The sequence below is a fragment of the Lacerta agilis genome, chromosome 18 (genome assembly GCF_009819535.1).
Source record: "Lacerta agilis isolate rLacAgi1 chromosome 18, rLacAgi1.pri, whole genome shotgun sequence".
NCBI classification, from domain to species: domain Eukaryota; kingdom Metazoa; phylum Chordata; class Lepidosauria; order Squamata; family Lacertidae; genus Lacerta; species Lacerta agilis.
The window spans coordinates 8854153-8879843 of record NC_046329.1 but is presented as its reverse complement, the minus strand read 5'-3'; the positions used below and the strand labels follow the sequence as shown (position 1 = coordinate 8879843).

General features: G+C 46.6%; 1 protein-coding gene across 1 annotated transcript in view; it reads right to left on the bottom strand.

Moving 5' to 3' along the window:
* Positions 1–1535: 1535 nt before the first annotated feature.
* Positions 1536–25691, bottom strand: part of TJP3 (tight junction protein 3) — a 47424-nt gene continuing 23268 nt past the window's right edge. The window contains exons 9-20 of the mRNA XM_033136911.1: positions 25241–25305; positions 23522–23597; positions 23243–23399; positions 20715–20823; positions 18002–18221; positions 16778–16974; positions 14678–14773; positions 12949–13019; positions 11026–11337; positions 2983–3240; positions 2787–2839; positions 1536–1868 (exon numbers count right to left, since the gene is read on the bottom strand). Of these exons, the coding sequence (XP_032992802.1) occupies positions 1760–1868; positions 2787–2839; positions 2983–3240; positions 11026–11337; positions 12949–13019; positions 14678–14773; positions 16778–16974; positions 18002–18221; positions 20715–20823; positions 23243–23399; positions 23522–23597; positions 25241–25305 (1723 nt within the window). The 3' untranslated portion in view covers positions 1536–1759. The remainder of the gene's footprint in view (positions 1869–2786; positions 2840–2982; positions 3241–11025; positions 11338–12948; positions 13020–14677; positions 14774–16777; positions 16975–18001; positions 18222–20714; positions 20824–23242; positions 23400–23521; positions 23598–25240; positions 25306–25691) is intronic.

Below are 25691 nucleotides of genomic sequence, written 5' to 3'. Positions count from 1 at the left end.
CCGCTAAGAAGCAGTGGGAGAAAAGCTATGACCCATCACACTGCTGGTGGATAAATAATTTTTAAAATATATATATATTGAAATAAAGACTGCCCTTGTTGTTAAAATTTGCATGTCCTGGAGATAAGGGGAAAGAGCATAGCTGGGAAGGGATTACGTGGGAACGGTTTCTTCCTTGAGGTGCTGGATTTCCTGATTGCGTGGAAACAGGTTTTTTCCTTGAGGTGCTAGATTTCTCCTTGCAGGGAGGTTGGATTATATCTGATAAAGAGACAAAATTCTTTGCAGTGGGACAGTCTACACCAAGCTGACTGCTCTATCATCTTTCTTGAATAGACCAGATTTCTCCTCCACCACCACCACCCCCTCTCTCTCTCTCACACACACACACACAGTCCTGCTGTGTGTTAAAAACTTCGGCAACTGGTCTTCACAAGAAGAAACTGGTCTAGAGCACTCCTTGACACCTTGTCCTGGGTGTGCATCCACAAAACTTGAAAGGGTAAAAGGTGGGGAATGGGCTGCCTTGCTGGCTGGTTGCCAGATGAAATGCTGAAGAATAAATATGTCTGGACTGATTTATCACTTCGTAAGGGTGTGAGAGAATGCAAATATTTTTCTCATTTTAACATGGCCTTTAGCACCTGTGGGTTAAACCACTGAGCCTAGGGCTTGCCGATCGGAAGGTCGGCGGTTCGAATCCCCGCAATGACGGGGTGAGCTCCCGTTGCTCGGTCCCTGCTCCTGCCCACCTAGCAGTTCGAAAGCACGTCAAAGTGCAAGTAGATAAATAGGTACCGCTCTGGCGGGAAGGTAAACGGCGTTTCCGTGCACTGCTCTGGTTTCGCCAGAAGCGGCTTAGTCCTGCTGGCCACATGACCCGGAAGCTGGACGCCGGCTCCCTCGGCCAGTAAAGCGAGATGAGCGCCGCAACCCCAGAGTCGGACACGACTGGACCTAACGGTCAGCGGTCCCTTTACCTTAGCACCTGAGAGATTCTCATTTCTCCATTTACAATTCCGGCAAACAACTTGCTTTAACTTCCCGATTTCCCTATTCTGAGAAACGACCTGCGAAGCTCTGTTGAGGCGTCTGGATTTGTGCTGTTGTTTTTTTTAACGATGTGAACGTCTTAGGAAACGAATGACGAAATGAATTCTGTAAAGCAAAGATCTCCAGGAAAGCTGTCTGGAGTTTCCAACTCCCAACCCAAAACCTGACACACACACACACACACACACAAACCCAGGACTGAAACAGGCGAAACACAGCTTAAAACAAGCTATTTATTAAGGCAGAAATCCAAGAGGGGTGTTTGAGTGCTTCTCCGACAGCGAGAAATCAATAACGGAGTTTATTATTATTATTAAAAAAAACTGGCCCAAACTTTGCAGATGTGCATGGAAATTTATTTATTTTACATCTTCTCATTTTTTAAAAAAAGAACCTTGAGGCCTTTTGTTCAAAAGCTGTGAGCCATTGGCACAGACCCTCCGTCCGTCCGTCCCCCAGATCGCAGGACTTTCGGAGCAGAGGGAATCACCCTTGGTAGACGGTGCCGCGAGGAATCGGGACCTGAGCTCGGGGAGGGCGAAAGGCCCTGATCCGCAGGGACCCAGGGATGGAAAGAGGGCGTACAGGGATGTCGAAGGCACAGAACTTCCAAATTGCGGGGGGAGGGGGGAGAGAAATAACACAATTCACACAGTGTATTCCTCCGGTCGGCGAACCCCAATCTCTGCAGGGGGGTGAGAACAGTCTAGAGGTCTGTGGCAGGCCCCCAGTCATAACCGTAGTCCTGGTCCGACTCTGAGTCATAGGTCTGAGCGTGGGTGAACTTTTTCCGCAGGGCGTCGTGTTCGTATTCCCTGTGGGGGGGGGGAGGGAAACCGGGTTGCAAAATTAAAAGCAAAGGAGGGGGTCTTTCTTTCAAGTCATTCCTTAGGTCGGTTCAATCCGTCCCCTGTTGCAGTTTATTTCCTGGGGTAAAATCCAATTTATAAAAACTCAACAACTTCAATCCTAGAAAAAAAGGTCAGCAACTCTGGCCGGCCCCCACGCATGTTCACTTCATAAAATCTGGCCCTCTTTGAAAAACGTTTGGACGCACAAGCTATAGCTTAGGGTCCCGCACTCTTGGGGGGCTCCCCCAAAAAATGTAAAGGGAAAAAAAACCTGGATGTACATTTCCAAAATATAAGATAAAAAACGAATAAAATAAAACCTACATACGGCAAGAGTGTTTTGTGTTGTGTAGGCTCCTGTGATGTAAGTCATGGTCCCCTCCTGCTAGCCTGCTCCCCAAAATATCACCGCTTTGCTCCTTTCTATATATAGGGTGCCTACATTCTGCAGGTGGAAATGGATTGAGATACCTATTGGGTCCATCAATTACCATATAGCGTATATTCGACACACACACAAAAAGTGACAGTTTGTTGTTGACAAAGGACAGCTGTATATATATAGGGCCCCATTACCTTCGGTAGCTCGAGGCTTAATCAGACCTAAATCCGGCCCTGGCCAGAGGGCTGCGGACAACTGACAATGTGGACTAGTAACTTAAGCAATCATTTACAACCGCAGCCCAGTGCACAGGATTGTACCGGCCAATCGCCCTCTTTTAAAACTTCTCGTTGCAGCCCCTAAACCCGTCTCCTTGACCCTCAAACTCTTCATCTCGTGCCCTCGGAAACCCAAGAGTCAGCCCTCTCACCCTGGTGGTCAGTGTGCTTCTTTCCCGGTACCCCATAATGCAAAAAAACAAAACAAAACGGAGATGCTACCTGATTCCGTGGTCTTCCCTCCATTGCCCTTGAGGTTGCTGGTCGCTGTCGTGCTGGGGGGGGGGGGAACAAAGAGGAGTCGGCAGGTGAGAACCGCAGGTCTTAAAATTGTCGTTGGTTTCCCAAAGCTGGGTCTCCGGCTGTTGCTGGGACTACAACTCCCATCATCCCTGAACGCCGGTCCGTTTACCTTTACCTGCTTAACCGGGTAAGCCAAAGCAGCCGCTACTCGCTCGCTGAGGTCCTGATCCATGCTTTGCTCGGCGGGTTCCGAGGAGCGAGCCAGGGCCGGCTCCTGATAGGATTCGTCAAGCTCCTGGTCGGTATAAGCCTCTGCTTCTGCGTCCGTCTCATCGTAGTCGCTGTTGGCTCGGCTGTCGCAGGTCAGGTAGCCCGGGCTGGTGGGCGAGGGCTGGTTCAGTAAGTCCAATCCTTCCTCTGCCGAAACATCCACCTGGGTGGAAAAGGGAGATGGGTGAGTTTATTTCAACATAACCTGCGTATCAATCTCTTAATGATTTAAAAAAACCCACGTCATTTATGGAACTCGCCGAACTGACCGCGAGACTCCGAGACCAGAGGGAGGAGAAGGTGCAACAGGATTGGAAGAAATTTAAGGACCATTTAAAAAATTGTGAAAAGCTAGATATTTGAAGCAGAATTGGCTTGTTTAAATGGCTTTTGCTAGTTGATGTTGGATGAAAATAGTATACAAGAAGTAATGTTATGAATGGTTTAGAATATTAAAAAATGCTTAAGGATAAGTTGTTTAAGTAATGAATTATATATGATTAGTTAGTATTTTAAAGATTATTAAGAATAGTGTTGAATGTTAAGAAAATAGTTACAAAGTTACCAAAGTATATTAATAGTGAACGCAGTTGAGAGATCGGGGGAAGTCCCCCCCCCCCAGAAGATTGAAACTAGAATTAAACAATGACTATCTATAGTTCCAGTGTTTGTGTGTAGGTATGTATAAGTTTTCTTTTTCTTATTTCTTGTTGTTTTTTAATGTGTTTGTTGTGCTTTTAAATTGTATTTGTGTGATGTATTGTGTATTTGTTGTTTAATGTGGAAATTAATAAAATATTATAAAAAATAAAAATAAAAAAACCCACGTCAAAGCGGTTTACACAAAATATAAATTTACTCATTGCACACTGGGATTCTAAGAGCCCACCCCCAAGTCGGTCCATTTTTTAAAAAACCATTTTAAAACGCAGAGCAGTTTCAAAGCCAGTTGTTAAAATCAGGGCAGTTTCGAAAGCGGGGTTTTTTAAAAGCGTTAGGGGAGATGGCAGTTCGGGTGAATTAGACCGAAACGATCACTTACAGTTTGCGGAGTTCAGAGAGGCTTTTATTTATGCAGGAAATGATTCCTCCGGGTGGGAACTATTTACAGGATGGAGCAGAGACGAAAGCTCTTGCCTCTCGAAACGTTGGGAGAGAACAACTAAACGGATCCGTGAGCCTGCGACGGCGGGATTTAGCCAAGCAGAGAGTCTACGAAACTAGTGCCGGCTCCATTTCTAGACGAAACAGCACCTTTGCAGGGTTCAAAGCAACACATGCATTAGCCAGAAGTCCAGAAGAATACCAGCCGCCTTCTCAAATATATTTGCATTCTCAGGCGATTTGCAGCGGGAATTTGTGGACAGTTCAGACCATCAGTCAACGCCATCTCGTCGTTGCACGTCCTTGAGAAAGGAGATAACTTTACGCCGATGTGTTTAGTCTTTGGGTTTATCTTCTCAGGCTGTGGCAGCCTCCGCGGTCCTCGGAGAGCTTAGCTGCTGCGGTTTCCAAGACCTTCTTGCCTTTTGTCTTCGGCGATCCCTCGTAGCCGAGTAAGATCGTCTTCCATAAACACGGTTTTAACAGTGAGTCCGTAAGTGATTGTGGAGACCAATTCTGTATCCACATGTCCTTCCACAGTGGGGGCATAGGTTTCCAGGCAGGAGTGGATCCCGGTGAGGGTTTGCCAAGCGTGCCTTCCTCTTAGCACGTTTCTCCCTTGCGTCCTGAGTTCGAGTGTCTCCAAAGCCCACGACACCTTTGGTAAAGGCTGTTCTCCAACTGGAGCGCTCGCAGTCCAGTGTTTCCCAGTTGTCGGTGTTTATGCTACATTTTTTAAGATTTGCCTTGAGACAGTCTTTAAACCTCTTTTGTTGACCGCTAGCATTACGCTTTCCATTTTTAAGTTCGGAATAGAGTACTGTAGTTGCTTCAGAACGGCATCCGCACAACATGACCAGTCCAACAAAGTTGATGTTGAAGAATCATCGCTTCCACACTGCTGATCTTTGCTTCTTCCAGTACACTGGCGTTAGTTTGCCTGTCTTCCCAAGTGAGGTGTAATATTTTTCGAAGACACCGTTGATGGAATCTTTCAGGGATTTGGAGATGGCGTTTATACGTGGTCCATGTTTCACAAGCATACAGTAAGGTTGATAGTACAATAGCTTTGTAAACAAGCATTTTGGTTTCCCTGCGAATGTCCCGGTCCTCAAACACTCTGCACTTCAGTCGGGAGAAAGCCACACTCACAGAGCTCAGGCGATGCTGGATTTCGGCATCGATGTCGGCCCTTGTGGAAAGAGAACAGCCTAGGTAGGAGAAGTTTCCAGGACCACGCAGTGGTTGAATAAGCCATCGTGCTTCTCAGCAGGAAGAGGTGGCAATAAGGCATTCAGCGTTGGCAGAAGACGGAGAAACAGGGGATTGCTTCTTGTTTGGCCAGCTGATCGTGCCTTGACCAAACTGAAACAGGTAACCGCTGGTAGACTTTCTGCCTGTGGCCTCTCCCGCCCACTGGGCATCAACGTAACCGAACCAGAGCTGGCTTGTCAGCTCGAAGATGAAGTTTAAGAGACCTTTTAGGTGGGACGCGGGTGGAGCTGTGGGTTAAACCACAGAGCCAAGGGCTTGCTGATCAGAAGGTCGGCGGTTCGAATCCCCGCAATGACGGGGTGAGCTCCCGTCGCTTGGTCCCAGCTCCTGCCCACCTAGCAGTTCGAAAGCACATCAAAGTGCAAGTAGATAAATAGGTACCACTCCAGCGGGAAGGTAATCGGCGTATTACAGGCCCTGAAACTCAGGACCACCTTTTTGGCTAACTTCCCTTAGCCTTAGTCTTATGTATCTTCCTGACATGGACTCTGTCGTCTTGCCCTGCTATTGCTTTTTATTTTATTTGTATTTTCCATCACGATTTTACCGCCAATGTTTTAACTGTATCTGTTGTATTCTTTGTATAATCGTGCCAGGCCACTGCCTGGTCTTTTACTACGTGCTACGGCCATAGGGCTAATGCAATAAATAAATTGAGTTCGAAAGCACGTCAAAGCGCAAGTAGATAAATAGGTACTGCTCTGGCGGGAAGGTAAACGGCGTTTCCGTGCGCTGCTCTGGTTCGCCAGAAGCGGCTTAGTCATGCCGGCCACATGGCCCGGAAGCTGTACGCCGGCTCCCTCGGCCAGTAAAGCGAGATGAGCGCCGCAACCCCAGAGTCGTCCGCGACTGGACCTAACGTTCAGGGGTCCCTTTACCTTTACCTTTTAAGTGTGCATGAGTCACTGGACAGCACTTCAAATCAGCTCAAGTAGGGAACACAGCCTTTCTGCATAGGATGCCAACACAAAGGCCCCCAACAGAACGCCAATTGCCTTTCTGTGTTGCTTCTTATTGGGTAAAGGAACAGAAGAACTAAGATTTTCCCCCCAAAAAAACTTGACCACCAGGGGCGTCTCAAAAACCTTGGCTTCCGGCATTCAAAAAACACACACCAAAGAAGCAAGCAATTTTTGCAGTTTTCTGAGACGGGTTAAGAAGAAAAACGTCGGGGCCTCAACGCTCGATTTGTGTCCCAAGACACAAGGTCTTGTGATGTTGGCAAGGTATTGAGATAGTTTGTGAAGAACAGAGCTAGCATCTTCATCTTGGTCCTAGCAGGCCACAATATCGCAGGGAGGTCCGCCTGTCACCTCGAAGCTTGGGAGTACAAACGGGGATCGCCTTTGCTTTGAGAAAACGCTTCCACGAGTTAAGACACTGCTGGTTTTGTCTCTCCAAGCTCTGGCAAGCTTGCTCAGGACCACAGGTGCTCTTGCAAAGTTCACGGCAGACTAGATCGGGGCCGTTTGGCTCTTTAAAACCTCTTTGAGATCACCATACCAAAAGGCAGTTTTTATTTCCGGTTGCTTCACCGGTGCTTTTGCGCTTTGCAAAGGGACGCCGAGGTCTCGCCAAACCTTTGCAAGCGGCCTTTGGCAACTAGGCTCGCTCTGTATCTGCGAATTCCACCTTCAGCATTATGCTTGAAATCGCTTGCAGCCGCCAAAACCTTGACGCTGCTGTGATAGCAGATGAATCTCACAGGGTGTCCAGAGCACAGTCTGGTCCTGTTGTGTTGGATGAGTTTCAGCTGGCAAGGCTGGAGGATGTGGACAAGGAGCTTGGATCGGTCAGGGCGACCATTTGCCACTCTTGGCTGAGAAAAACCAGCAGGGAGGGAACAGCTGGATTGGGCCAGGGAGATGATCAATGCCTTTTTACGAGAGGGGGTGGTCCCTGCCTGTTTGAAGAAGGCAGCTGTAAAACCACTTCTTAAGAAATCCTTCTCTTTCTCTCTCCTTTCTCTCTCTCTCTCATTCTCTCTCTTTCTTTCTATCTATCTACAAGTGTGGTGAAGTGGTTAAGAGTGGTAGACTTGTAATCTGGTGAACCGGGTTCGCGTCTCCTCTCCTCCACAGGCAGCTGCTGGGTGACTTTGGGCTAGTCACACTTCTCTGAAGTCTCTCAGCTTCACTCACCTCACAGAGTGTTTGTTGGGGGAGGAAGGGAAAAGGAGAATGTGAGCCGCTTTGAGACTCCTTCGGGTAGGGATAAAGCGGGATATCAAATCCAAACTCTTCTTCTTCCCAGGATTTGGAAAACCTAAACTACTGGCCAGTTGCTGATCTCCCTTTCCTGGGCAAGGTTTTGGAGCGAGTGGTCGCAGACCAGATCCGGGCGCTTTTGGAAGAAACTGATTTTCTGGATCCATTTCAATCGGGGTTTAGGCTCGGTTTTGGCACAGAAACTGCTTTGATGACCTCTGTCAAGAGAGAGAGACAAGGGTAACATGTCCCTGTTGAATCTTCCCGACCTCCTGGCAGCTTTCGATACCATCGACCGTGGTATCTTTCTGGAGCGACTCTCCAAACTAGGGGTGGGTGGCACCGGCTTTGCGGTGGTTCCGGTTCTACTGGGGTGGTCGTTGCTGGAGGGTGTTACTTGGGGAATGATCTTTGCTGGATGCACTTGAGAAAGACTCAGCCTTTCCGTTCAGGAATGTCGCTGTTCCCATCGGCAAAGTAAATCCGGTCTTTGTAGTTTGGATCAAGCAGTTCAACGAGGACGTGTCACTTGTAGAATCATAGAACTGTCCAGCTGGAAGGGACCACGGGGGTCATTTAGCCCGGCTCCCTGCAATGCGGGAATCTTTCACCCAACTTGTCCTGTGATTGGCCGCACCAGAATCAACGTAGCAGGTAGATTTAAACTTCTAATATTCCCTTGGAATATTCCCATTTTCCCACAACGAAAACGCTTTCTTTGCTCTTTGCTCGACAAAGCGCCTGTGCTGCATTCCACCCCAATAACTCTCATTATTCCTGTTACAGGTAGGTAGCCGTGTTGATCTGCCATAGTCAAAACAAAATAAAAAATAAAAAATCCTTCCATTAGCACCTTAGAGAGCAACTAAGTTTGTTCTTGGTATGAGCTTTCGTGTGCATGCACACTTCTTCAGAGACACACATCTGAATGCACGCACACGAAAGCTCATACCAAGAACAAACTTAGTTGGTCTTTAAGGTGCTACTGGAAGGAATTTTTTAATTTTATTTATCAACTTCTTGTCAAATCTGCTTCTGCTTGGGTATCCGGGACATTCATCAGTGGAAGAAAGGATTGCGGTGAACGGTATAGCATGACAGCAACGGCACGGTTGTTCTCAAGACCACCACCGACATTTCTCAATTTCTAGGGTGGCGCTCAGGTGAGTTTGCATGTCTCCATCCTGTTTCAGCCTAATTTTAATACGGTTTCCCCCAATCCTCTGATGTGTATTACCAGCGAATCTTCCACCGAAAGACAGACAATGCCTTTTGCTTGCCTTCCCTTTGGTATCCGATCGCGCAAAATCAGCAGCTGGCTAGGAGATTCTCTATCTTGAACATCCACAGTAGAAAAATCTGCTCCTTCAACTTGGGGGTTACTGCCTTTGCCCACATTCCAGCCACTGTTCATCTCTCTGCATGTTCCAGTTCTCAGCAATGCAAACCTTCCCCTTCTGCTTTCCAATACCCTTTGGGGAGAGGCACATCTAGGAGTTTTGCTTTTTTAGATTCCTTCCTTTGTTCCTTGCGGCCGGTTCTTTCTTCCTAAGTCCAATCCACCCATCCTTTCTCTTCACTTCTCTTGAAATCCACTCCCCTTCTCGCTGGCAATGTGGCTGATATGGGAAGGCTTTTGGAAGGGAAACTTTGGGGAAATCCATTTTGGGGTTCCAAATAAACGCCTGGGCCCATAACCTGTTAGAAGTGCTTGCAGCTCGGGTCGATAAAGATTTATTTGATCACTTAACAGTTTCTGGAGTTCAGAGACTTTATTCATGAAACAACTATTTATGGGATGAGTAAAGATGAAAGAGACAAAGCTCTTGTCTCAACACGATGGGAGAGAAGAAGAATATGATTCGGCACCCGGTGATGTCTAGATTGCCCTCGTGTAGTTTAAAGTAACTCATGCATTAGCTAGAAGCTCAGAAGAAGGAAATGTATTTGCTTTTCCACCCAACAAAAATCAGGGCAGTTTCAAAAGGTTCAGTTCAAAATCTTGATTCAAAATAGCCCCCCGTTTTATCCAAATATAGAGGAAAACCAGTTCCCTGATCTCAGGAATGATTGTGCAAAATCTGGATAAAATTAGGCATCCAAACAGAGGTGAAAAGCAGATCTCAGGAACTGTCATGCAAAGTTTGGTCACGATATCCTAAGAGGTGTTCAAATCCAGAGCGACCAGGCAGCCGTCCAAATTGCACAGAAGATACATTAAAATTATCAGTTAAAAGCCAGAAGTTAAAAACCAAGCGGACCTAAAAAAATAATAATAATCAAAACAACAATAAAAACCAGCTGTTAAAAATATACATTACAAGGAGAATTTACCTATTAAAACGCATGCCAACTGTATACACTTGGGTATAAGTTGTTGCAAATCAGCAGACAGGCACTTGTTTTATTTTGTTCCGTTCGAAACGTGCTTCTCGTAAAACACCTCGAAGCAATTTCGCAACGAGAAACATCAGCGATTAAAAACAATTATAACGTTTTGTTAAAAACCCAGTCAAAACCAGTTTCAGCCGTAAGACCTTTGAGGGCACAGATGAGAAATATCTAAGAAAACAGGAAATTTCCTGCATGTGTTTTCTAACGTTTTGCAAGTCGAACGGACTTCCGGAACGGATTCCGTTCGACTTCCGAGGTATGACTGCATATGAAAATGATGTGTCGGTAGTATTTGATTCCTAGTAAGTTAGCAAAAATGTATAGAGCAAGAACAAATACCTGCCAGAAATTATAAAAAAAAGACAAGGTACCTTTTATCATGTGTAAGGTAATAAAAAAAATTCTGGGAGATGATATATAATGAAATGGGAAAAATGTTTAAAATAACTTTTAGTTTTTTTAAAAAAAGTTTTTTAATTAGGAATTATAGGTACCGAGATTCCAAAGGACCAGAAAGGATTTTTCATGTATGCAAAGATAGTCGCCAAATTAACTGGAAAGCTCAGGAACCAGGAGGACAATAACTAATGGGAAATTTTTATAATTTATTTAGGAGATCATTGTAAGCAGATTAAAAACATTAGCAGGATTTTAATCTCGCTTGCTAGGTAGCAAAGACTATGGACAATTTGGACGGATTAAAAAAAATGTGGATAACGGATTGATATGCAGTTGTAAATATTGACATTGGGACCCATGGAGGGGATTTTTTTTGGGGGTGGGGGAGTCTTGAGATTCAGAGCAATCTCTTTATATATAACAAAAAACTGATTTTGCTATAAGCTCATGTTTTTAAAAAAATCAAACGAAAATTATTTCATAAAAAAATAAAATGCCAGCGTGCCACAACCGCAGCGTAAGATATGAGATCCAGGTTCTGATACCCCTGACATATGCACAATGCCCACCTGCTCCTCTGTCGTCCATACGGGTCGGCCTTGCTGCACCCGGATGATGTCCTTGAGGCTCTGGTACCAGGTGTTGGAACCCCCGGCCAGGCTGATGGTGGCCGTGAAGAGGTGGCTCCAGTCCCTCTTCATCTTTCCAGCCTGGGCGTACAGGCGCCGCGAGCTCTTCTTGGAGTCCGGGGCCAGCCACTGGCGCATGGCTTTGACGCCCTGCCGGCTGTCCGGCTCGCAGAAGACCACGATGGGAAAGTACTGGACGTAGTTGAGCCTCTCCACGGCCGCCGGAGTGATGTCCAAGAGGGCGTGTTTGTCCTGAGAGACAGGAAAGCAACAAACGAGGCGCACGTCAGTCGTGCATCCGGGGCAGCTGTCTATCAGCTCCATCTGAAACCAGGCGCGCATTTTGGAGACCCACAGCTGTCCATGGAGGCGCAGGTCCATTCTGCAACCAGGGCAGCTGTCTGCCAACTGCATCTGAGACCATCCCTGCCTGCGCACTGTCTGGCCAGAGTGGTCCACGCTCCGGTTATCTCCCGCTTGGACTACTGCCATGCGCTCTCCGTGGGGCTGCCTTTGAAGGCGACTCGGAAACTGCAACTAATCCAGAATGTGGCAGCTAGACTGCGAACTGGGAGCGGCCGCCGGGACGATATGGGACTCACAGTCATTTTGGACTCACAACTGTCCATTGAGGCGCAGGTCAATTCTGTGTCCAGGGCAGCTGTCTCCCATCTCCATCTGGTACGCAGGATGAGACCCTCCCTGCCCGCAGACTGCCTGGCCAGAGTGGTGCATGCTCTGGTTATCTCCCGCTTAGACTACTGCCATGCGCTCTCCGTGGGGCTCCCTTTGAAGGTGACCCGGAAACTACAACTAATCCAGAATGCGGCAGCCAGACTGGGGACTGGGAGAGGCCGCTGGGACCATATAACACCGGTCCTGAAAGACCTACATTGGCTCCCAGGACGTTTCCAATCACAATTCAAAGCGTTGGAGCTGACCTTGAAAGCCCTAAATGGCCCTGTATCCCTGAAGGAACCTCTCCACCCCAATCGCTCAGCCCGGACACTGAGGTCCAGCTCCGAGGGCCTTCTGGCAGTTCCCCCTCTGCGAAAAGCGAGGTTACAGGGAACCACGCAGAGGGGCCTTCTCGGTGGTGGCGCCCGCCCAGCAGATGTCAAGGAGATAAACAACTACCTGACTTTTAGAGGGCACCTGAAGGCAACCCTGTATTTATAATGTGTGATGTTTAAATCCGATTTAAAAGACATGTTTCAAAAGAAGCTCAATTGACCCCTTTGCTGCAAAGGAGCAACACCCGGTGTCTCTGAGTACAGATGGGGACGTTCCCTAGAAAGCTGCTGCCAGTCAGTGTGGACAATGCTAAGCCAGAGGGACCGATGCTTTGACCTGGCATAGAATCATAGAATCCTAGAGTTGGAAGAGACCCCAAGGGCCATCCAGTCCAACCCCCTGCCAAGCAGGAAACACCATCAAATCATTCCTGACAGATGGCTGTCAAGCCTCCGCTTCAAGACCTCCAAAGAAGGAGACTCCACCACACTCCTTGGTAGCAAATTCCACTGCCGAACAGCTCTAACTGTCAGGAAGTTATTCCTCATGTTTAGGTGGAATCTTCTTTCTTGTAGTTTGAATCCATTGCCCCGTGTCCGCTTCTCTGGAGCAGCAGAAAACAACCTTTCTCCCTCCTCTATATGACATCCTTTTATATATTTGAACATGGCTATCATATCATGGCAGAGGGCAGCTTCCTGTTTAAATAATCCCTCTGTTCAGAACCATGAGGAGTAGCATCTTATTTTGAAGGGAAAGGGCTACAGACCGAGGGAGCATCTGCTTCCCACCCCCTTGGACCCCCAGTTTCATGGCGTTTCCCCCCCCCACCCGCCCCACTCCTCCAACCTGTTTTGCAATATGCCACACGGAGTCCAGCTTGATGACCTTGGACGAGCTTCCTTCTCTCGCCACGCTCTCTAAAAATGGGGAGGAAAAGGGAGAGAGAGACGGATATTGTTCCTTAGGAACTGCTTTCCCTATTTACGAAAAGTTCCTCTTTGGAACTCCCTGCCGATTGACACCGGGCAGTGCGGAAAACACTGCCCTGTTTTCCGCACTTACTGAAAATATTCTTGTTTAGACAGATGTCTAGGAAGTTGGGTGTTTTTCTGACAAATATTAACTACCCTTAAATCAGGGCCAGATTTAGGTTTGATGGAGATGGATAAAGTCCCGACCAGAGAGAAGAATGGCAGATGAAGTTTGATGGATTTATGTCGAAATGGCAGAAATGACCGGAAGAATCAGAAATCGGGAAGACCAAAGCTTTAATAAGGAATGGGGGGAATTTATAATCTGTCTTAAAAACCATTGTAAACAGTCGTTAGTGGGATTGGAATAACGCTTGTAGTGTAACGATGGACTTTGGACATAATGGAGAGTTTAAAATTTGGACTATTATAAAAGGTGCAGAAGGAAGGGGTTAACAAGAAAACCCACAAAGGAGATTGTTCGGAATATCACTTTTATATATTACGTTGTTACGTGAATGTAAATTTTAATCTGGAAAATCAAATATCTATCTATCTATCTATCTATCTATCTATCTATCTATCTATCTACCTATCTACAGGTGAAACTCGAAAAATTAGAATATCGTGGAAAAGTCCATTTATGTAAGCAATTGTTTCCATTAGCTACTGGAGTTTAATATATGAGATAGACTCATGACATGCAAAGCGAGATACGTCAAGCCTTTTTTGTTATAATTGTGATGATTCTGGCTGATGAAAACCCCAAAGTTGAGATTGTGAATTTGGGGTTCTCACCAGCTGTACGCCATAATCATCACAATTATAACAAATAAAGGCTTGACATATCTCGCTTTGCATGTCGTGAGTCTATCTCATATATTAGTTTCACCTTTTAAGTTGAATTGCTGAAAGAAATGAACCTTTCCACGATATTCTAATTTTTCGAGTTTCACCTGTATCTATCTATCTGTCTGTCTATCTATCTATCTATCTACCTATCTAAATCTAGCTATCATATCTATCTATCTATCTAAATCTATCTATCTATCTAAATCTAGCTATGATATCTATCTATCTATCTATCTAGCTAGCTAGCTAGCTAGCTATCTAGCTATATCTATCTATCTATCTATCTATCTATCTATCTATCTAAATCTAGCTATCATATCTATCTGTCTATCTAAATCTAGCTATATCTATCTATCTATCATCTATCTATCTATCTAAATCTAGCTATGATATCTATCTATCTATCTATCTATCTATCTATCTATCTATCTATCTATCTATCATCTATCTATAGAATTGGAGGGGACTCGGGGCATCATCCAGACTGACCCCAAAACCGACAACAATATAAATTAGCCGGTTCAAATTTTATGCAAGCCTGCGTCAAACCCACCCCTCTCTCCTTTTGGCGATGTTGTTATGCAAATGTAAAATTTTAATCTGAAAAAATCAAATGAATAATTAAAATTAAAATTAAAAAAAAGTTTTCCCATCTTCGACCGCACAAGAGTCGGTTAAAGCACAGTGAGTCGGATGACATGTGAAGACCTGGCAGTGTGCCCTCCCTGCTCCCCCAGGGGAAGAAGGCTCACCTGCAATCTCAAACTGATCCGGCAATTCGGTGCTGAGTTTCTGCATGGCAATGTCGGCGATGGGTCCCAGGATCACGACCGGGCGCTTAAAGGTTGCTGCCGAGGAGGAGAAGGAAGAGGAAGAGGAGGAAAGTCAAAGGGGTCTTCCTCATTTATTGCATCCATATCTCCCTCCGTCTCGGAGGAGATCAGGGCGATGCTCTGTGCCTGTTTCGGACTACAAATCCCATCATCAACCGCCGGCCAGCATGGGACTTGTAGTCCAAAAAGAACTGGAAGGCGCCAGGTCCTCAAAGGCCAATGGTTAAGCCTCGTGCATAGCATTGCATAAACATACCCAGTGTTGTTGTTTTTCTAAAAAACAATAAAATGTTTAGGGGCACTCTCATTTCGACTAAAGAAAACCACCATTTTATAGTTCAAATCGGGGGAAATAAATACAGTGGAACCTCTGGATACGAACGTAATTCGTTCCAGGGGTCCGTACGTACCCTGAAAAAGCCGCAAGTAGTGCGGTGCGATAGAGCGCTTCTGCACCTGTGCGCATGGCGAAACCCGGAAGAATACACCTTTTCGGGTTTGCAACCCGAAAGTTACATTACCCGAGAGTCCACTGTACAGTAAATGAACAAAAGTACAAAGATGTGTACCCCTGTGTACCCCCCACCCCCCCAAAAAGCACTGAACATACCCAGATAATACTATTATTGGCGTTAAAACAAAATTAAAAATTAAAAAATTCCTTCCAGTAGCACCTTAGAGACCAACTAAGTTTGTTCTAGCTATGAGCTTTCGTGTGCATGCACACTTCTTCAGATACACTGAAACGGAAGTCACCAGACCCTTAAATATGTATGCAATCAAATGCCAACAGTGCCCTTCAGCTCTCTATATTGGGCAAACAGGCCAAACCCTGCGCCAAAGGATAAATGGACATAAATCTGACATCAGGAATCACAAGACAGAGAAACGAGTAGGAGAACACTTCAATCTCCCGGGACATTCTATACAAGATCTCAAAGCAGCTGTCTTATTACAAAAGAATTTCAGAAATAGACTTGCTGAATTACAACTTATTACTAAATTGAAAACTATGGAGAGACCTAGTCTGAATAGAGACATTGGATTCTTGTCTCATTATACATGGCAAAGCTATCTTTAGCCATCTTACCCCTTGCTTTTTCCTGTAAAACCGATTGCAGTCGTTAACATGGTATCTGAATAAGTGTGCATGCACACGAAAGCTCATACCAAGAACAAACTTAGCTGGTCTCTAAGGCTCCAGTACTTTGGCCACCTCATGAGAAGAGAAGACTCCCTAGAAAAGACCCTGATGTTGGGAAAGATGGAGGGCACAAGGAGAAGGGGACGGCAGAGGATGAGAAGGTTGGACAGTGTTCTCGAAGCTACTAACATGAGTTTGGCCAAACTGCGAGAGGCAGTGAAGGATAGTGGTGCCTGGCGTGCTCTGGTCCATGGGGTCACGAAGAGTCGGACACGACTGAACAACAACAACAAAGGTGCTACTGGAAGGATTTTATTTTTTAATTTTTAATTTTGTTTTGACTATGGCAGACCAACACGGCTACCTACCTGTAACTGGTATTATTGACGGTGTTATGTTAATAAATAAATAAATAAATAAATAGAGTAATAGTAATAGTGGGGCCCTAAGCCGTAGCTTAGGGACGCGGGTGGCGCTGTGGGTTAAACCACAGAGCCTAGGGCTTGCCGATCGGAAGGTCGGCGGTTCGAATCCCCGCAATGACGGGGTGAGCTCCCGTTGCTCGGTCCCAGCTCCTGCCCACCTAGCAGTTCGAAAGCACGTCAAAAGTGCAAGTAGATAAATAGGGACCGCTCCGGCGGGAAGGTAAACGGCGTTTCCATGCGCTGCTCTGGTTCGCCAGAAGCGGCTTAGTCCTGCTGGCCACATGACCCGGAAGCTGTACGCCGGATCCCTCGGCCAGTAAAGCGAGATGAGCCGCGACTGGACCCAACGGTCAGGGGTCCCTTTAAGCTATAGCTTGTTTTGCTTATATGTAAATCTGGCACTGCCCACCGCTTTCGGAGCCCCCAGAAACAAGGCAAGCTGCCACCCACCTTCCTTCAGAGTGACCCTCTCGTACGGTGGATAGTGCCCCTGCTTGGTGAGGGCGGACAGGTCCTCGCGACTCTTTCTCAGGTTCCTCTTCGCTCCCCGCAGGCCCCGCAGTTTCCAGAACTCGGCCCGCGGCCCCGAAGAGGCGGCTCCCGACGTGGCCTTGAGGACGGACTCCAGGCTGGCGATCTGCTCCGCCCTGGGGTGCAAACGGGAACCACGGGGTGGGTTGGGTGGGGGGGCAAAGGAAGGCCAAGCTGTATTTCCCCCCACAGAAGGGGAGCAGACTTAAAAAGAAAAACCAGGACCCGTGTGGGGTGCAACAACAGAATCGTAGAGTTCGAAGGGACCCCCAGAATTCATCTAGACCAACCCCCTGACATTCGGGAATCTCGACACTTTGTTTCCCCTCCAATTTGAAACCACACCAAGCCCTGCATAGGTTTGCAAATGCGCTAGCTGTTTTGTCGCTGCATCTTTTGGGTGCCCAGTAAAGGTAGAAGAAGAAGAAGAAGAAGAAGAAGAAGAAGAAGAAGAAGAAGAAGAAGAAGAAGAGTTTGGATTTGATATCCCGCTTTATCACCGCCCGATGGAGTCTCAAAGCGGCTCACATTCTCCTTTCCCTTCCTCCCCCACAACAAACACTCTGTGAGGTGAGTGGGGCTGAGAGACTTCAGAGAAGTGTGACTAGCCCAAGGTCACCCAGCAGCTGCATGTGGAGGAGCGGAGACGCGAACCCGGTTCCCCAGATTACAAGTCTACCACTCTTAACCACTACACCACACTGGTAAAGGTAAAGGTTCGAATCCCCACGATGGGGTGAGCTCCCATTGCTCGGTCCCTGCTCCTGCCCACCTAGCAGTTCGAAAGCACGTCAAAGTGCAAGTAGATAAATAGGTACCGCTCCGGCGGGAAGGTAAACGGCGTTTCCGTGCGCTGCTCTGGTTCGCCAGAAGCGGCTTAGTCCTGCCGGCCACATGACCCGGAAGCTGTACGCCGGCTCCCTCGGCCAGTAAAGCGAGATGAGCGCCGCAACCCCAGAGTCGGACACGACTGGACCTAACAGTCAGGGGTCCCTTTACCTTTTAAGCAGGGAGTTACGGGATGTGAACCGATTGGGCACAAACCCCCGGGATGTGAACCCCCGGGCACAAATCGTGATAGATGTGTGGCAAAGAGGGTGTCGATAGGGACACTCAGAGGCAGCTCATCTCCCCCCAGGATACCTGTTTCGGTTTGGGATGATGCCCCTGTCGAGTTCCTGGAGATCTTTGCCCATCCGAATGGCTAGCCAGTTGCCGACTTTCCCCCGGTACATGGTGTCCAGGACGTGGAAGACTTCGCCACGGGTGAAGCTCAGAGCAGAGGGGGCGTCCTTCTCGAAATCGAAATGGGTGCGGATGTAGAACGAGTCGCCCACATTGGACTTCACCATCTTCCTGTAGACTGGTAGGAGGAGAGAAAGAGAGACAGGGGTGGCACTCCCAGACTAAAGGCTTGAACCCCAGGCAGGCCACACTGCTCTCCGTAGCCCATGGGTAGGCAAACTAAGGGCCGGGGGCCGGATCCGGCCCAATCAATGTGTGGGAATGTTCAGGGTGGCAGGAGAGGATAGATTGTTTCTTAATATCCTTCCTAACTTACGCTAGCAAGTTCCTTTACTTAGCAGAGTTATATTCCCCTATTTTACATGCACAGCAGATAGCTGGTTGCAGGCTCGTGTGAGTCTCTCACTATTATACAATTCAGTCCGTCTCAGATTGAACTGTATGTTCCAGGTAAGTTTCCTTGAATCCCTCTTAAAAGAATAAAGACGCGACAATCTTATTCAAAGTCAATTAAAGAAGTTTACTCACATCAGTTCACAGCTGGATCCCTGAAGGCAGACTTAGTTACAAATAAGTACATGCGGATCTACCCCATATGGGGGAATTATCCCAGTGCTTCTGCTAGATGAGATCTAGCAGAGCAGTCCTAGCTAAAAGCTGGTCAAACGAAGAAGGAAGTAAAAAATAAGGAAGGGTGCTGGGTGACTCGTCCTTTTGTTACCTGGACAGGTGCTCATCTTCCATCACATGCAGAAGGAAGGATGCTCCAGCCAGGAGGAACAGGAGGTTTCCGACTGGCTGGACCAAACATTCCCTCGCATGTCTTCTCTAGCATTACAAGGAATGTTGTACTTGACTGCCTCTCATGGATCACACCCCACACAATTTCCCTTTGCGATCCGCCAGGAAGCTGTTTTTTTTCCAACCCACAGTTTCCGGTTTGCTTGTTCCCAGCAAACCGTGGTTAAGATCAAACCAGACGAGATGGTTGGACAGTGTTCTCGAAGCTACTAACATGAGTTTGGCCAAACCGCGGGAGGCAGTGGAGGATAGGGAGATAGGTGTTTATTCGGCATTTGCGCCCGTCATACAATACAGTCATACAATACAAAACAAGCAGTCAATCAAAAATCAGATAAAATCAAATAAAACGATAACCCAATACAGGCCGCGGATATAATAACACAACTCACAGGGACCAATATTATCACTTCGATAAAACATATATAAAAAGAATTAAAGTTAAAATTTAGGCACCCAAAACTAAAACCAATGTCTAATTCTATTTTTGAAAAACATATCTAATTATCAGTAATCGGCTGACATCCCATTTTGTCTCTTGTGCGAGATGACGGCTGTTAGGAATCTAGCAACCTGTAGAGTTATATAAGGGTCCACATCTTGGAGAACCCAAGCAAGACGTAGGTCGACTGGCTTATCAGCAATGGACTGAATTATCGGATTTAATATACTGGCACGTATCGATCTGTACATAGGGCAATTGAACATTACATGCTGTAGAGATTCAGTTGATTTGTTTTCACAGGCACACATAGGAGAAACTTGGCCCTTAGTAAATCTATGACTCAGCACGTTCGATGGAAAAACATTAAACCTAGCTCTAATGAAGGCATAACGATGTGAAGCAACCGTGAGTGATGTTAAATAAGATGGGACTCTGTAGATAGGGGTAATGCCGATATTTAACGGCGAACAAACTCCCCCACCAGTTAAGAGATTTTGATATAGCTCCACATCATCCAGAGTTTGGTTTATACACCTTTTTGCTGCTGTAAGATCTAATTTGAGTAAATCAGAAGGTGAGATCTCATAGGTCAGCAATTTGGCATGGATTTTTCCAGCCCACAGATTTGTGAAATCATCCCGCCACATGCAATGAATAAGATAGTGGTTCGGGAGTTTATGCCAAAGGGTTAGCCAGTAAATCAAGGATAGGCGTGCCTGGCGTGCTCTGGTCCATGGGGTCACGAAGAGTCGGACACGACTAAACGACTGAACAACAACATCTGAGTCTCCAACACTGATGTCACGTTACTCCAATGTTCAGCCTTGTTGGCATTCAGGAAGGCTAGAGCAGTGTTTTTCAACCTTTTTTGGGCAAAGGCGCACTTGTTTCATGAAAAAAATCACGAGGCACACCACCATTAGAAAATGTTAAAAAATTTAACTCTGTGCCTATATTGACTATATATAAAGTAATTCTCTTGAATAGGAATCAAATAAAAACAAAGAAAGTATTTTATAATTACTTTATTATGAAATAGTAAGTAAACAGAAATATGAAAAATTATAAAATACTTTATTCAGTGCGCAACCTGGGTCTGTTTGGCTGTTTTTTAAAAATCTTTCGAATTTTTCAAATTTTCCCACGGCACACCAGGCAACATCTCGCGGCACACTAGTGTGCTGCGGAACAGTGGTTGAAAAACACTGGGCTAGAGGGCCTGCAAAGACGCGCCCCGAGACTGCAAAGTCCTGCCAATGATCTATCGCTCCCTTTTCCTCCCTTCCATTAAAAATAAAAAATAAAATAAAAATTAAGCAATGGCAAATGAGGGAAGGAGGGACACGCCAAGGCCGAGATACTCACTGTCCTGCTTATTCTGAACGTGCAACGCCACCTCCTCGCCCGGTGTCAACTCCAGGAGGTACTGTATGGCCTCTTCGCGGGTGAGGTTATGAAAAACTTGCTCGTTCACCTGTGGGCAGGAGCCAGGGAGAAAGGAGTAAGGAAGCAGAGATAACAACATCCCGCACCTCTGTCTGTACGCACGCTTGTTTTCGTTAGAGATTTCAGAGTTGCCTACGTGCAGAAATTCAGCTGTCTATCTCCAAGCAATTAGCAGTTGGCAGAAAGCCCAGATCTGCTCTCTCTCAGACCCTTAGCGACGACCTGTGATTGGTCAATGAGTTCCTAAAGACTGAGCTCTGTGTGAGACTTCTGTGGTTAGTGTGGTTAGTGTGTGGTGCAGGTGTTGGTGTGAGAAAGTGGTCAGTGTAGAGAGAGAGAGAGACAGAGAGGAAAAGATTTTATGTTTTGTTTCTTTTATTTGTATGGTCTGTACATAGTAACTTTATGGATACTAGTTGTTTCAATAAATTCTGTATATAGTTAAGCAGTGAGTTGCTGAGTTCCTGCGTTGTGCTGTCCAGTCAATTACACAACAGCCAGAAGCTTCCAGAAAAGTCTGCGTCTAACTCTGCGGTGTCCAGGAATACGTTATACTTCTGACACTAAATCTTAAGAGTTTTCACCTCTGAAACAGACTCTTCCAAACCGCTCTGAGCACTGCTTCTTAGTTCAGCATGAGAGTCTTCAAAATCAGGGTCGTGGGTTCGAGTCTCGCAACAGGGAAAAGTTTCCCTGCATTGCAAGGGGGTTGGGCTAGATGACCCTCGGGGTCCCCTTTTTTCTCTGCGCGTCACACTTTCAGGATAAAAATCTGCTTGTGCCACACCACATTTTTTTACCGATAAGAAGAAGAAAAACTAACTAGCGTTTCTTGATTTATAACACAGAACCCAGATACTTTACAGGGCCAGGAGACTTTGAGACTCTTAATCTCAGGGGTGTGGGTTCAAGCTCCATGTTGGGTGACTCCTGCGTTGCAGGGGGTTGGACTAGATGACCCCACGGGTCCCTTCCAACTCTGCAATAAAACAACGCAGCAACACAAGAACAGGGACCCTTCCCAAAATACAATAATAAACGAGTCTCTTACCTATGTTCCTTAACATAGGAGAGGTGTGAAACAAAAAAAATCTCATTTATATCAGGTCTCATTTGAGAGAAACAAACTCTCATCTCCCCACCAAGCCTTCCTCCGTTCTGACCATTTCGTTTCTGATCCATTTGCAAAACTGCCTATCCACATTCTGCAAATAAAAAACTATTCTTTTGGTCCTATACTACATTACGCTGAAAAGTTCAGATGTTTCTTTAATTGCCCATTCTGTTCTTCAGTAGAGAAGGTGCACAAAGGTTTATTTTTCAAAACTCAGCCATCTATACAATTTCGCTAAATTAAAAACCCCTCGCCGTGTGCCAACTTTTCCGGCGCACAGTTAAAAAAGGTAAAGGACCCCTGGGCGGTTAAAGTCCAGTCAAAGGCGACTCTGGGGTTGCGGCGCTCATCTCGCTTTAGGGCCGAGGGAGCCGGCGTTTGTCCGCAGACATGTATCCAGCAGGACTAAACCGCTTCTGGCGCAACGGGGCACCAGAAACGCACGGAAACGCCGTTTACCTTCCCGCCGGAGCGGTACCTATTTATCTTTTTTTAATATATATTAATGCTTTTTATTTTCAAATAACAAAACAGAACAAAAATACAAACACAAACCTACAACAAATAAAAATAAATACATATTTGTCAACTATGGTTTTTACATTATAACCTAAACTCCGCCGAGTTTTCAGACTTCCTTCCTTCTCTACCTTAGTTTTCTAACCTTCATCATTCTTGCGCTTTCCCTCAATTTCATATGCTTATTGACCTTTACAAACTGTCACCATCTATCGTTATTTTTCTATTACTCTGCAAGCATTTTGTCACACCTGTAAGTGATTTACAAATTTTTACAATCTTTTAAATATTCCACAAATTTACTCCACTCAGATTGAAACTGCTGATCTTTCTGGTTTCTTATTCTCCCCGTTAATATTGCTAGTTCCGAATATTCTCATAATTTCTTTCTCCATTCTTCCACCGTTGGCATATCCATTGATTTCCATTTCTGTGCTAGCAGAATTCTGGTACCCATTTATCTACTTGCCCTGGCGTGTTTTCGAACTGCTAGGTTGGCAGGAGCTGGGACGGAGCAACGGGAGCTCACTCCGTCATTGCGGGGATTCGAACCGCCCACCTTCCGATCGGCAAGCCCACAAGCAGGCATAGGGAAATGCGTCCCTCCAGATGTTTTGGGACTACAGCTCCCATCATCCCTAGCTAACAGGACAAGTGGTCAGGGATGATGGGAATTGTAGTCTCAAAACATCTGGAGGTCCGAGTGTGCCTATCCCTGCCCAAGAGGTTCAGCGGTTTAGACCACAGTGCCACCTGCGTCCCTCAAAAGACCTTGCGGGGATCGGGCAGTCCTTGGGGCAAAGGATCTGGTTACCTGAAGGATCTGGTCTCCTTCCTGGATCCCTTGCATCTCGGCCGGGCTGCCTTCCTGCACTCCGGCCACGAAGATGCCGACATCGTTGCCGCCGGCGAGACGGAGACCGATGCTCTTGGCTTTTATGAAACGCACCAGTTTGGAATCGGGGCTGTATCTGAAACGGGGGGGGGGGGGAGGATGGAAGATGTTCTCAGCGCCAAGGATGCATGTGGCCGACTCTGGAGTTTACCCGCTGCCACATACAGGAGCTGCTAGGACTCCCGCCATGCTCCTTACCCATAATTTGTGCCGGTCTGGGAGGCAAAAGCATCAGCATGGGCATCGTAGTCGTTTTCGGGGCTCCCTTGGACTTCTGGCAAAGGGGGGGAAACGCAGGGAGAGTCTGAAAACCACAACCTCCATTTCTAGACTAGGGTAAGGCTGCCAATACTAATACTAATACTAATAATAATAAATTTTATTTATACCCTGTCCATCTGGGCTGGGCTTCCCCAGCCACTCTGGGCAGCTTCCAACAAAACATTAAAATGCAATAATCTGTTGTTGTTGTTCAGTCGTTCAGTCATGTCCGCCTCTTCGTGACCCCATGGACCAGAGCACGCCAGGCACGCCTATCCTCCACTGCCTCCCGCAGTTTGGCCAAACTCATGTTAGTCGCTTAGAGAACACTGTCCAACCATCTCATCCTCTGTCGTCCCCTTCTCCTTGCGCCCTCCATCTTTCCCAACATCAGGGTCTTTTCCAGGGAGTCTTCCCTTCTCAAGAGGTGGCCAAAGTACTGGAGCCTCAGCTTCAGGATCTGTCCTTCCAGTGAGCACTCAGGGCTGATTTCTTTGAGAATGGATAGGTTTGATCTTCTTGCAGTCCATGGGACTCTCAAGAGTCTCCTCCAGCACCAGAATTCAAAAGCATCAATTCTTCGGTGATCAGCCCTCTTTATGGTCCAGCTCTCACTTCCGTACATTACAATAATCTATTAAACATTAAAAGCTTCCCTAAACAGGGCTGCCTTCAGATGTCTTCTAAAAGTCTGCTAGTTGTTGTTCTCTTTGACATCTGGTGGGAGGGTGCCACTACCGAGAAGGCCCTCCGCCTGGTTCACTGTAACCTCACTTCTCGCAGGGAGGGAACTGCCAGAAGGCCCTCGGAGATGGACCCTGGTGTCCGGGCTGGACGATGGGGGTGGAGACGCTCCTTCAGGGATACTGGACCGAGGCCGTTTAGGGCTTTCAAGGTCAGTACCAACACTTTGTTGGAAGCCGCCCAGAGTGGCTGGGGCAACGCAGCCAGATGGGCAGGGTACAAATAATAAAATTATTATTATTATTATTATTATTATTATTATTATTATTATTATTATTACAGAGGGGGGGTGTATTTGACCCCCTGCTAAATTTGCCCGTTTGCCCTCTGACAAAGGAATGACTAGTCCATAATTTTAATTTTAGTTTTATTGTAGCTGTGAGAGACACAGTAAGAACAGGAAGGCAGAGATTTCACCTGCTCTATGGAGCACAGCTGTCAACTTTTCCCCCCTTTTCTCGCGAGGAATCCTATTCGGAACAAGGGAATTTCCCTTAAAAAAACGGGGAAAGTTCATAGCTATGTCTATGGAGGGTGTCAGGGGCAGGGAAGGTGGGCGAAAAGGAGTGTGTGTGTGTGGGGGGGAAATTGAGCCCCCAAAATGGAGGTTCTCCACCACTGGGATAGACAAACAAGCCCCCCCTTTGGATAGAAAATCTACACACACACCCCGAAACCCTCCGCCCAGGCACACAAAAGTCATGATTCAAGGGCGTGTTTGCAACTTGGCAAAAACACTTGACGGGGAAAGGCCAGGTGAAAAGGATCCAGGGGCCGGGTTGAGAGGTCTGGGGGGCCACATCTGAACCCCGACCCCCCCCCCAAGGGCCTGAGTCCCTGCCGTAAAACCTATCGCCCGCCTTCGAAACCAGAAGCCAGCCACCTTGACAGAGAGGCAGGAGAGGAGCTCACCGCGAGGTGGGGGCGTCATCGACTTTTCAGGTGATGTTTGCTCTGTGCTGGAGCGCCGTAGGGTCCTGCTTTGGGGGAGGGAAGGAGATTATTATTTTTTTTAATAAAAAAGCACTAGAGAAGAATGGGAATTAAAGTTAAGTGAGTACTTGCAAAAATGACAGAAATTGTTAAGGAATGAACCAACCGATGTGGTCCAAAAGGAGTGGGAAAGATAGAGATAGAAAGAGAAAGAGTGAAAGAGAGAGAGAGAGAGAGAGAGAGAGAGAGTGAAAGAGAGAGAGAAAGAGAGAGATAGAGAGATAGAAAGAGAGATAAAGATAGAGATAGAAAGAGAAAGAGTGAAAGAGAGAGAGAGAGAGAGAGAGAGAAATAGAAAGGAGAGAGAGGGAAAGAGGAGAGAGAGAGAGAGATAGAAAGAGATAAAGATAGAGATAGAAAGGAGAGAGAG